Consider the following 13,589-nt stretch of genomic DNA (forward strand, 5'->3'; position numbering starts at 1 on the left):
CAGCCTGCTAATAAGGAGTTGCAGTAATCCAGTCTCGAAGTAACGAATGCGTGAACCAATTTTTCTGCATCTTTTTGAGACAAGATGAGCCTGATTTTGAAATATTACGTAGATGAAAGAATGCAGTCCTTGAGATTTGCTTTACGTGGGAGTTAAAGGACAAGTCCCGATCAAAGATAACGCCAAGATTCTTTACAGTGGTGTTGGATGCCAGGGCAATGCCGTCTACAGAATCCACATCACCAGATAATTGATCTCTGAGGTGCTCAGGGCCGATTAAAATTACTTCGGTTTGTCTGAGTTTAACATCAAGAAGTTGCAGGTCATCCATGTTTTATGTCTTTAAGACATGCTTGAATTTTACAGAGTTGGTTGCTCTCCTCTGGTTTTATCGATAAATATAGTTGAGTGTCATCTGCATAACAATGAAAGTTTATGGAGTGTTTCCTGATAATATTGCCCAAAGGAAGCATGTATAAGGTAAATAAAATTGGTCCAAGCACAGAACCTTGTGGAACTCCGTGATTAACGTTGGTGGTTATCGGCGTCATCGTTTACAAATACAAACTGAGATCGATCTGATAAATAGGATTTAAACCAAATTAGTGCCGTGCCTGAAATGCCAATCGACTGCTCCAGTCTCTGTAACAGGATGTCATGGTCAATGGTGTCGAATGCAGCACTAAGGTCTAACAAGACCAGGACAGAGAGAGTCCTTTATCTGCTGCCATTAAGAGGTCATTTGTAATTTTCACCAGTGCCGTCTCGGTGCTGTGGTGTTTTCTAAATCCTGATTGAAATTTCTCAAATAAACTATTATGATGTAGAAAGTCGCACAACTGATTTGCGACCACTTTCTCAAGGATCTTGGAGAGGAAGGGAGGTTAGAGATCGGTCTGTAGTTAGCCAATACCTCTGGATCCAGAGTGGGCTTCTTCAGGAGAGGTTTAATAACACCCACCTTGAAGGGCTGTGGTACGTGGCCTGTTAGCAGAGACACATTGATAATATCTAATAGAGAGCCGCCAATTAAAGGCAAAACGTCTTTAAGCAGCCTCGTCGGGATGGGGTCCAAGAGACAGGTAGACGTGTTCAAGTAGAAACCGTTGAAAATAATTGGTCACGGTTGATAGGAGAAAATCCTCCAAATATACACCAGGGCATACAGCGGTTTCCAAGGCCATTCCACTTGAGGACAGATTGGCACTGGTTATGGGCAAGAGATTATTAATCTTGTCCCTAATAGTTAAAATCTTTTCATTAAAGAAGTTCATAAAGTCATTACCACTAAGGTTTATAGGAATGCTCGGCTCCACAGAGCTGTGACTCTCTGTCAGCCTGGCTACAGTGCTGAAGAGAAACCTGGGGTTGTTTTATTTTTCTATTATTGATGAGTAATAGGCTGCTCTGGCATTACGGAGGGCCTTCTTATATGTTTTAAGACTATCTCGCCAAACTAAGCGGGATTCTTGAGATTAGTTGAGCCATATGCGTTCAAGCTTTCGTGACGTTTGCTTCAGTTTGCGGGTCTGAGGGTTATACCACGGAGCAAACCTCCTCTTCCTCACTGTCTTCTTCTTCAGAGGGGCTATCGAGTCCAGTGTCATTCTCAGAGAGCCTATGGCACTGTCAACAAGATGATCAATCTGGGACGGACTAAAGTTAGACCAGGAGTCCTCTGTTATATTGAGGCGTGGTATCGAATCAAATACAGAAGGAATCGCTTCTTTAAATTTAGCTACAGCACTATCAGTTAGACATCTAGTGTAGAAACTTTTGACTAACGGAGTACACTCCGGTAGTATAAATTCAAAAGTTATGAGGTTGTGGTCTGACAGAAGAGGATTCTGTGGGAAGGCGTTCAAATGCTCAATGTCAACGCCATAAGTAAGAACAAGATCAAGCGTGTGGCCAAAGCTGTGAGTGGGTTTCTGTACTCTCTGACAGAAGCCAATCGAGTCCAACAAGGAGATGAATGCAGCACTAAGGCAATCATTATCAACATCCACATGGATATTAAAATCTCCAACAATAATAACTTTATCGGTTTTAAGAACCAAACTTGATATAAATTCTGAGAATTCAGATATAAACTCTGAATATGGACCTGGTGGCGGGTACAGAATCACAAATCGAATTGGCTGTAGTGTTTTCCAGGTTGGATGTGAAAGACTAAGAACAAGGCTTTCAAATGAGGTGTAGTGTAATTTTGGTTGAGGATTAATTAATAGGCTCGATTCAAAGATGGCTGCTACTCCACCTCCTCGACCGGTGCCTCGAGGAATGTGAGTATTAATATGACTTGGAGAGTCGATTCATTCAGGCAGACATATTCTTCATGGCTCAGCCAGGTTTCAGTTAGGCAACATAAATCAATGTGATTATCTGATATTAAATCATTCAGTAACACAGCTTTAGATGACAGAGATCGAATATTTAGGAGACCACATTTAATAGACCTATTTTGTTGCACTGCTGAAATAATTGTGTTAACTTGTATAAGGTTATTGTGTACGACTCCTCTTCTGCTTACTTTTGATTTATTTAATTGAAGTGGCCGTGGGACAGACACAGTCTCTACTCTAAAGTCAAGGGTGGGTAACTGCTCGAATGGAAGAGCAGAAGGGTGTTAAACTACAACTCTGCTCCCGGTTCCTGATCTGAACCCTGGGTTGTCATAGATTAAGTCCGGTGATCAACTTGGTCATATTCGCAGAAATGAGACGCGCTCCGTCCAACGTGGGATGAATGCCGTCTCTCCTCATCAGATCAGGTTTTCCCCAGAAAGTCTTCCAGTTGTCTACGTAGCCCACATTATTCGCTGGGCACCACCTCGACAGCCAGCCAGCGGTTCCCATTCACTTTAAGCTACCAGCGCCCACAATGTTGATTCTGAAGGCCTAAGGGCAAATTTTAGCCCCCTGGCAACACACGATGGCTGAATATGATTGGATAAAAGATCTAACATAAAGACCAGCCCTCCAAATCTCAACCTGGGGCTGGCAGCAGCGCAGTGTTGCCAGGTCCGCGGTTTTCCCGCAGAATTGGGCTACTTTTGAAGTGTTGCCGCGGGTTGAATTTTTTGTCCGCTGGTTCGGGTAGACCTATTATGCATGCAAATTACATGAATATCTTTAAATAAAAATCCATATTTTAAATGAAATAATTTATTTCTACCCAAATCCTACCAAACTGACTCCAGATCAGCACGTACACACATGGACATGGGACACGCCCACATACACACACGCACCTAAAGCTCTCGCCGCTCTGTCTCCCATGCCCGATCCCAACTCTGGTCTGGTAGTTAGTGTAGCTATAGCTACACTGGAGAAACATGCCACCGGTAAGTGGGCTAAATACGGAAGAAATAGACGAAAGAATGGGAAAGTGAAAGGAATTAAAGAATGGATAGAACGTGTGGCTGGGGATGATACCAAAGCTTTTTGTCGGTACTGCAAAACCGATATTCGTGCGCACCACAGTGATCTCCAAAACCACAGCAAAACGGGGAAACACATTGAAATGCTGCTCCGTTCTCCAGTTGTCGAGTGCGTACATTGTTTGACAGTGGCATAACCACAGTGAGAATTGACCACTCTGTGAAGTTAGCGAGCTTAAAATGACAGCGCATTGCTTGCCATTCAAGCATTTTGACAGTGGATCACCTGGGAGAGCTTGTTGGTGAAATTGCACAGAAGGACATCAAACTGCACAGGACGAAATGCTCTGCACTCATAAACAACGTAATCGGCCCAGACATGCAGCACCAGCTTCTAAACTAAAGGATATAGGGGAAGAACTGTATTCTTTAATTATCGATGAAAGTACCGACGTGGGCATGCAAAAACAGCTTGCTGTTGTCATAAGATACTACAGCCAAACACAGCAGCGCATTGTATCTACTTTTGCTGGTATCAAAAATTTAGACGGCGGAGATGCCAATTCAATAACAGAAGCATTGCTGAATTTTTTGCAATAATGCAAGCTGTGTCCAAAACGATGCATCGGGCTCGCAACCGATGGATGCAATACTACACCTTCACAGAGCTATATTTTATTTATGATAATATACTGTATCTAATTACACAAGGCCATTTTAGGACCTAGGTGAAATAACTGTTTCGGGAAAACTGCTTTTAATGCTGGCATACTAACCATTTGGTGTTACTTTGTAGATATTACAATAAATTTGGCAATGATAGCAATGCTGTTGGACTTTAAAAGCAGTGTATATGGTTTGGCACAGGCATATTTTGAGTTCTGATATTGGGCTTGTTTTTTGGGCTTGTTTTATTGGCCATTGGGCTGGTTTGGGCTGGTTTTGATTGGCCATTGGGCTGGTTTTGTCACACAGACCTGGCAACCCTGCAGCAGCGCAACCAAGAGGAACGCTATGAAATTAAGAGAATAACTCTTACTCTGGGAAATAATTGAATACATATTTGTGGGAAAATATATTTAGAAAAAAATTATATATTCTGATGATGTTTAGGCCAGCAGAGAAGGCCTTGCTGGCCCTGACGCCAAAACGGTTTTGGATATGCCTCTAAAATTAATTATCTAAAGGTGTCTAGATCTGTATGACTACCTGGAAATAGAAGATAATAATACAAACAACCAAGTTAAGGTAACTCAATTCAAGTAAAACATGTCTGTCGATCATGATGCTCCTTTACCCACTTCTGACCAGTCTCTTACGACTGAAAAAAAGAACACAGAACTTGTCTTTAAAATCTTTATTCTCTGCGCAGAGAAGGTTCAATCGTCATACAGCCTGCAGGAGGATGGAGAAACTGTGCAGGCCATGTACATCTTAAAAAGGGGTAGTGGAGAAATGTGGGGGTTAGGATGAGACCTGACGGAGAGTCTGTACAACACCTGACCGAAACATGCTGATAGGAGAACAATACATCCTTGTGCCATTCAACAATTACATTTAGGAACTTGTTAATCCCCGTCTTGTTGGATATTGCTTCCATACATATTCCATGAGCATATTCATCACATACAGAAAAGTAGTGAGTATACAAATGAAGTTGTGCAGGCAGTTTGACTCCTTGTCGTCCTTCTCCCTCCAACGGGCCAAACAGTCCTCAAACCTCGGCTAGAATCAAGTGAAGAGAATATAATCAGTACAAGATAATAATTATGTTGCAGAAGAAACATGTTAACTGGAATGTGATCTGACGCATAGCACGATTAAGTAAATCACTCATCACCAGCGATATTAATTTGGTCTAAAAAATGCAGAAGCCTACCGCCCACTTGGTGCCAGGGTGTCACGTTATGTGGCATCCGTGGAGGTGAACTTGTCGAGGTCAGTTTAATATAATAAATATTGGCACTTTGAACAACAGTATTTAGCTAAATAACTGCTGTTGTTATGTGGCTTATGTGTTTAAACAGTAATGAGCAGAAAGATAATCACAAAATAATATGATGATGTTTCACATCAAATTAAACAGCACAAAAATGAGCTACAATAATTCGTAAGCCGTTCGTAAGACATTTTTCAAGTTTCGCAAAATAAAATATGTTCCATTTTGATTCAACATTCAGTTGCTTTGTGGTGTTTTTTAAATAGGTAAATGTAGATATAATGTACTTTTTTTTCATGTTGTATTCACATATATTGAACCCCATACGTAATATAAAAGTGTGCCAAATGCCCATTTTGGGGAAGTCGCCTAAAACGGTCTTTACTATCAAGGCTCTGATTTTCTTTTTCAAAGTCAAACAGAGATACTGTTCAAATATTGTGCTGTGTGCCAGCTTCATTTAATCTTAACCAGTAACACATAGGCGGATATTTACACATCGGAAGTATTCTCACAAATGTTTCCTTTTATTATATATGTATATATATATATATATAAATACATATACATATATATACATATATAAATATATATATATATACATATATATATACACAGGCACGTGCACAGATAGAGCCCTAGTGGTGCTCAAGCACCAGCCCTTTTGCCCTGGATGAGAAAAGTGCCCTTTTTGCTGGAGCCCACTTTTTTTATTCATCAGTATTTAAGAATAAAAGTTACTCTTTCTGTCATCAAGTCCCCCCAAATGTGTTTTAATATCCGACGGGGCATTTATCTGAGAACTTCGCCCCGACATGCTCCGCTGCGCTCACAAGCTCACGTGCCCCCCCCCCCCTCCCCCCGCCGCGCTCCTCCTTCCTCCTCCTCCACTTCCTCCTCCGCGCAGTGCTCCTCGCGCCACTAAACGGGTGCACCTCCTTCTCCTCTGACCCGCAGCACCAGACACACAGGTCATGACGGTGTTTGTCCCCTGACGTTGTTTTGTGATAAATCAACCAATACATTAGCGCTGCTGAAAACATGACGTCACAACTGGTCCGACGTTTCCTAAAAAAATAAACAAACAAAAACTCACGAAATCCGTGATTTCAAAGCCTTGCAGCTGTTTACTGACGTTAGTTATGTTTAGAGAATAGAGAGAGGGAGAGAGAGTGAAGAGAGAAGAAAGAGAGAAGAGAGAGATAGAGAGAGTGCATTCTTATTCCGTTCTATTGTCTAGGATTTGCGTGGCCAGACTGAAAAAAAAATCATAAGGCCTCTCTGGTATTGTTCAGAGGGATGTCTGTTGATGTCTATCAATATCGCTCATTTTGAAAATGACGTAAGAGGGCAATACTGATCCGTATCAGACCAGCGAGGAGGGCAATATGTGGCTGGCATGATGACCCATTAGCCAATCAGAACGCTTGTACTGTTGCTATATGTAATAATTCATCTTTGTTCATAAAGAAAATGTAAGCTAGCAGTCTGATGCTGCCCAGAGGAAACGCAGGTCGAGGATGTATTGCATCATCAGTGTATTGCTGCTTATGCTTCAACTCTGTCAGAATTCTTTTTGTGGCATTGGGTGCCCTTTTTTTTGGTTTGAGCACCTGCCCCCCAAAATGTCTGTGCACGTGCCTGTATATACATATATACAGTGTATATATATATATATATATATATATATATATATTCAAATAGCCCTTGTGGTAAAGTAGATGCAATCTATTTAGAATAGGTATGCAAATCTCTTGGGGTCAAAATAATTCAATAACACAATTTCAGCAATGCAAACCTAATATTTATATTTGATTGTATTAAATGTTGCATGTGTGTGTGTGTGTGTGTGCGTGCGTGTGTGTGTGTGTGTGTTGCACACAATATATGTGCTATACAATTAACAATGATTAGCAGTTTAAAAGGTGAAACGTTTGAAAGGTTTGATTTTAATCTCATTGCCGTTGGAGTCATTGCTCACCAGAGCAGGCGACGATGTCTGCTCCACACCTTCCTGCCCCGCCAGACGAGGTGCTGATGGGACGTGGTGCTGATGGGACGTGGTTGGACCTCTTTCCTCAAAGACATTACTATAAAGTGGGTAAGAAAAAAATCTTTCAACAAAATGTTAACTTCATTTGCAGACTCCCTATTAACTGCATCATTAACTGCATCAATGTTTTTTGAGCAAATACTGATCATATATGATGTTTAAAAAATAATACTTTAATTAATTATGTTTTAAAAGCTGATGCCTGTGGACCATTGTCAGTATTTGATCAAATAGTCAGCTAACTTAAGATTAAAACTTTTGGATCTTACTTCTCTTAAGCGGCAGGAAAAGATGCGTAAATCGTCCAACAGATTGGCCCCACTTGTGATCGGTAAACTGCAACAGAACATATATTTATTTAGAATATATTACATTAATGTGTCTTATATGACTCGATACTGGATACACTCAGAACTTCTCTAAGAATCGTCACATGTTGGGGTTTTCTTCAGCATCAAAGTCATCCAGTCATAGTCTGTTAATACATGACACTGCTAATAGCTTATGTTCATTTAGTATATTTTAATGGGATCAATTTGCCAAAATGCAAAATAATTGCTCAATCTAAAAATATACCAATAATATTAACTTACCTGCCTCAATGTTAGATGATGTTAATTAACCCCAGATGACATGACATTGGGGTCTTGTTCTCTCTGCTCAGGACTGAAATAATATTATAGCTTAGTGTTTGCTACTTACCCTGTTCATGGCCTTGGTGGAGGTGGGCGGGACGCATACCGTGGGCGCGACGCATCACGTGGGCGGGACTTATCACGTGGGCGGGACATATCCCGTGGGCGGGACGCATCACGTGGGCGGGACATATCCCGTGGGCGCGACGCATCCCGTGAGCGCGACGCATCCCGTGGGCGGGACGCATCACGTGGGCGGGACTTATCACGTGGGCGGGACATATCCCGTGGGCGGGGCCAACTGAGTGAGACGCAGCTGATCTCTTCGCCCCTGAGTGGACAGCTGTCTGAGCAATGTTATTCATCCCGCTCGGAGGACGGACATTTTGATTAAATTAAGCTCGTTGTCTACCTTACTACGGTCCCAGAAAGGCATCTCTCTCTGTAACTGTAATTCCCAGGAAAGCTTAGGAGTTTTTTGTTTAATTATCATAAATATATATTATTAATAATATATATAATTATCTTATTATTTGTATATATCATTTTGTATCTGTATATATATATATATATATATATATATACAGATATATATGTTACTTTAAAATTAAAAAATGTTTTAACTTTTGGCCCAAAGGCACTTTACATGGGGACAAGAGACAGTGACAAACAGAACAAAACTAAAATGGAAAGACAAATAAATCAAAACAAACAAACAGAACATCCAAACAGTTGAGACTCAGTCTAGAGGTTCCTTAATTTGAGAGTTAAAATTAATGAGTAATATGTCGCAGCGTGAAGGGACAGTTGTTCCCCAGAATTTCATTTAATTTATTCTGAAAGAGATGAACTGTTTTTTTGTTAAATTGTCCAGCAATGCTTCTTCTCACAAGTATCACTAAAGAGTCTTCAACCATTTTATCCCACACCTCCTGTAACATTTTGGAAACTTTTTTGTGTACTGCTGGCGGAAATTTTAATTCATTTATTATTTCCTTTCCACATTCCAAATGCTTGCCACGCATGCGATAAGGTGAATGTATTGACTGCATCACAAGTTGTTTCTTTGCTTCACTAATCTGCTTGCATACCGTGTGTCTATCCTTTTCGTTAATGTCTGATTTTAACGATTTGAAGACATTTATTTTTTTAATGCCTTTTAAAAGCTCCTGATCTAATGTGAAACAGTCGGCATTGCATTTCTCATAATACGAGAAAAAAACACTGATGAAATCTGATATATCAGAATAATTTAGATAGTTAAAATCATCGGGGCCTCTTAAGCCCCAAAACTTTGTGTATGCCACGCATAAACGAACTTTATAACGTGTGTACCATTCATAGCCTTTGTGTAAAAGCTTACACATACACCTTCCCAAGCATGGCGAGTTAAGTGAAAATATATAAATATGTTGTGCTATTTCTTTCTTTTTGCGCAGAATCTTATCCAATTTTTTAATTAGAATTTCTTCGCAGTGTAATTTTTCTTGGGGATAAACTAGAAATAAAAAAGAATTGGTACCGTCTTTCCAGTGGACCATGGCTGTGGCATATTGTTTGTCCTTTTCAGGTTGTGTGTTCTTTACATAGTCGCAAAATGTTGGCCATCCTCTATCAGAATACACAGCATCACCAACCTCATCCTGTGGAAGCTGTGACATTACATCGTTATACCGGTCTGTTTTGTCTCCAATGTCCATATTTTTTATCCAATCTATTAGTTTCTGCATTTCCTCAAAGTTGTGTGCCATTGCAAAATTTGGTAAAGTTTGAAAGATACTCACAGATTTTGACCAATAACTCGTTCGCGAAACCTTGTTAAAATCCGAGCGATGCCTCTCTGTGACCGCAGTAAGGTAGACGAGATACGACCATAATTTATTCAATATGTGCCGTGTATAAATCACGTTGACCTTTATATACCTGTCCTTGTTTTTTTCAATCAGTCAAGTTTCATTACGTTTATTGTTTCTATGCCAAGTTCCATTACGTCCAGAAGCTGGAATGCAGGTTGTCAAGTTTAAAGGGTGGATCACAAATGTGTCATCCAGGTCATGTGAAAAGTTAAGCTGCACAACCATGTTACATTCTTAACACTCCCTTGATGGGACTCAGTTGGGTAAATTACTGCCCATGGAGGTGGTTTCAAGTGGGATTGTGATGCGCTGGAAATCGGCGTTCTGTTCGACACCAAACAAAAACAGAAGCAGAAAGAGCGCTGTGTTAAGGCATTGGTGTAATTATATTTTGTAGCTACAGTATATCATTAAATAAAGATACATTCTCATTCACAGAGACAGTCTTTGATGGTTATTGGTGTGCAGTGCAGGGTAAATGTGCAAAATCAAAACTACATCTGGAGGCTGTGCGGTTATTTAAACCTTGCTATTAGGGTCAACGTGTTACTGTCTGATACCACAGTCACTCAATATCAACTTTATAATGTTTACGTTCAGAATTTCTATTCTCAGTTCATTGAGGAGTTATTGTTTCGGATAGTGGCGAAAATCAATTACAGCAGCTCCACGGGCCAACTTTTATACCTTGGACTATTTAGCTCTTTGATTATGGGAGTATGGCACAATGAGGATAAAAGCATGCGCTGATAGAACATGTTTAATTTTTCCGATATGGTTGTTGAATACATTTGAAGTTATGTTTTTGGTCTAATCTTGACTCCCCATTTATAAAATGTAAAGAATCCCAAGTCATATTGGACCTAAAGCTCCAGCACCCGCTTATACCCAAAGGCACAGCCGTTTCAATGCAAACGCTTAGTCAGACCTGTAAGATGATACTTGTGTGGAGATGGTACAACGCTGAGAAATCTCACGTGCTCCCTGGAATGCCTTCACGTACCACCATTTGAGAAACACTGCTCTATAGTCACAAAAGGGTTGTCGTTGATTTCAACTTTACAAAAAGCAGTAACACGGTTTGCATTTTCTTTATTCGGAGTTTTTAAAAGATACATAACCGTGTTGGATACAATTGTCCGTGCACACATTTTTAGGGTTCCTGTCTGCTCCTAGTGTGTGATTCCCTGTCGTGTTTCCCTTCTGTCTGTGTTGTGTTGTCTGTCTACAACAGGGGTGTCCAAACTTTTTGCAACAATTGTGATAAAGTAAAGATGCCCGGGGGCCAATAGTTCCTTTAGACATTTATTAAACCACAAAAGTTACATGAATATACACTGTTATAAAACAATTTATTTTTACTGTCACAATTTATTTTATTTTTTAAATGACAATGTAACCACATATAATATAACCAAGTCTGCCTTTCATTCAGTCAGATAACAATGAAAAAGCTGTTTATAGAATACCTTACATTTCTATGAGTTACATAACATTGCAATTAACCTGTTTTGCACTGAATACCTTTTCAAGATAATATCAATAAAGTGCAACCTGTGAAAAATTAAACAAAATAAAATCAAATATTTGGGCATAAAGAGTTTTACTGAATGTTAGTTACACTGCATATCTTTTTTAAATAACAATAATGTGCAACCTTTGAAAAACAAAACAAGTGCAGATATGTTTGAGTCATCACGTTTTACTCTATGTGTGATAAAATGGGCTTTCCACTACACCTCTTTTTAAAACGGGGTTGCAGGCTTAATACGGCCACTCTCAATAAAGCTCAATGTTGAGCTCTTGTTTTGAAGGGCAACAGCTGGAACGCTAAGAGGTAACACCTGGCAAGTCGCGAAGAATCTAGTCTGTCGCGCATACGCAGCGTAACCGGTTAACGCCGTAACGTACACATTTACACGAAAGTAGGCGACAGGCATTTCGCTCTTTATTTATTCATGACTTAGTTTTATGTCCGTGTAGTTTGTAATATGTGAAGTTCTCAAACAAGGTCTTGAAATAAAAGAATCTGCATTTCCCCTCGCGCCTCACCTCGTCTCTGCTCTTGAACCCGGAGCAGAGAGCGACTCTGAGACGACGTGTCTTCACCACCGTGGGAACGCAGAGGTATCGGTTTGCTGTTCCCGCGACATATTGGACGCTCTCTGCCGGCTGGTTGGAGCTATGGAGGACTCAAAATGACTTAAGTATGAATAAATAAATAAATGCATGAATAAATATAGGAAATAAATAAATGCTTAAATAAATGTATAAATAAATAAATACATGTATAAATAAATAAATAAATGCTTAAATAAATGTATAAATAAATACAGGAATGAATAAATATAAGTTATAAATCAACAGGACATCATTAAATAAATATATTTCTACATTTCTGTATTTCTTCATTTATTTATTTCTCTATTTACAGTGCATCCGAAAAGTATTCACAGCGCTTCACTTTTTCCACATTTTGTTATGTTACAGCCTCATTCCAAAATGGATTAAATTCATTATTTTCCTCAACATTCTACACACAACAACCCATAATGACAAAGTGAAAACTGTTTTTTGCAAATTTTTGCAAATCTGTTAAAAATAAAGAACGAAAACATAACATGTACATCAGTATTCACAGCCTTTGCCATGACACTCAAAATTTAGCTCAGGTGCATCCTGTTTCCACTGATCATCCTTGAGATGTTTGATTGGAGTCCACCTGTGCTAAATTCAGTTGATTGGACATGATTGAGAACACACCTGTCTATATAAGGTATCACAGTTGACAGTGCATATCAGAGCATAAACCAAGCCATGAAGTTCAAGGAATTATCTATAGACCGCCGAGACAGAATTGTATCGAGGCACAGATCTGGCGAAGGGTACAGAAAGATTTCTGCAGCATTGAAAGTCCCGATGAGCACAGTGGCCTCCATCATCTGGAAATGGAAGAAGTTTGGAACCACCAGGACTCTTCCTAGAGTTGGCCGCCCAGCCAGACTGAGCGATCGGGGGAGAAGGGCCTTAGTCAGGGAGGTGACTAGGAACCCGATGGTCACTCTGACAGAGCTCCAGCGTTGTTCTATGAAGAGAGGAGAACCTTCCAGAAGGACAACCATCTCTGCAGCACTCCACAAATCAGGCCTGTTTAGTAGAGTGGCCAGACGGAAGCCACTCCTCAGTAAAAAGCACATGACAGCCTGCCTAGAGTTTGCAAAAAAGCACCTGAAGGACTCTCAGACCATGAGAAACAAAATTCTCTGGTCTGATGAAACAAAGATTGAACTTTTTGGCCTGAATGCCAAGTGTCATGTCTGGAGGAAACCAGGCACTGCTCATCACCTGGCCAATACCATCCCTACAGTGAAGCACGGTGGTGGCAGCATCATGCTGTGGGGATGTTTTTCAGCGGGAGGAACTGGGAGACTAGTCAGGATTGAGGGAAAGATGAATGCAGCAATGTACAGAGACATCCTCGATGAAAACATGCTCCAAAGAGCTCTGGACCTCAGACTGGGGCGACGGTTCATCTTCCAACAGGACAACGACCGGAAGCACACAGCCAAGATAACAAAGGAGTGGCTTCGGGACAACTCTGTGAAGGTCCTGGAGTGGCCCAGCCAGAGCCCTGACTTGAACCCGATTGAACATCTCTGGAGAGATCTGAAAATGGCTGTGCACCGACGCTCCCCATCCAACCTGATGGAACTTGAGAGGTTCT

At 40.4% G+C, this 13,589-nt stretch overlaps 1 protein-coding gene across 4 annotated transcripts; it reads right to left on the reverse strand.

Annotated features, from left to right (window-relative positions):
* Positions 1 to 4,724: 4,724 nt before the first annotated feature.
* On the reverse strand, positions 4,725 to 10,123 carry LOC130209193 (uncharacterized). 4 transcript variants are annotated; one of them, XM_056438685.1, is made up of 5 exons: positions 8,077 to 10,123; positions 7,644 to 7,710; positions 7,303 to 7,411; positions 5,013 to 5,107; positions 4,725 to 4,815 (listed from the first exon to the last, which is right to left on the reverse strand). In XM_056438685.1, the coding sequence occupies exon 1, from the start codon at positions 9,758 to 9,760 to the stop codon at positions 8,783 to 8,785; it is 978 nt and encodes a 325-aa protein (XP_056294660.1). In that variant the 5' UTR covers positions 9,761 to 10,123; the 3' UTR covers positions 4,725 to 4,815; positions 5,013 to 5,107; positions 7,303 to 7,411; positions 7,644 to 7,710; positions 8,077 to 8,782. The 4 variants fall into 4 exon arrangements, with proteins under 4 accessions (XP_056294660.1, XP_056294661.1, XP_056294658.1 ...); XM_056438686.1 differs by lacking the exon at positions 5,013 to 5,107; XM_056438683.1 differs by having other exon boundaries at positions 4,725 to 5,107.
* Between the last annotated feature and the right edge of the window lie 3,466 nt (positions 10,124 to 13,589).

The sequence above is a fragment of the Pseudoliparis swirei genome, chromosome 19 (assembly GCF_029220125.1).
Source record: "Pseudoliparis swirei isolate HS2019 ecotype Mariana Trench chromosome 19, NWPU_hadal_v1, whole genome shotgun sequence".
NCBI classification, from domain to species: Eukaryota; Metazoa; Chordata; class Actinopteri; order Perciformes; family Liparidae; genus Pseudoliparis; species Pseudoliparis swirei.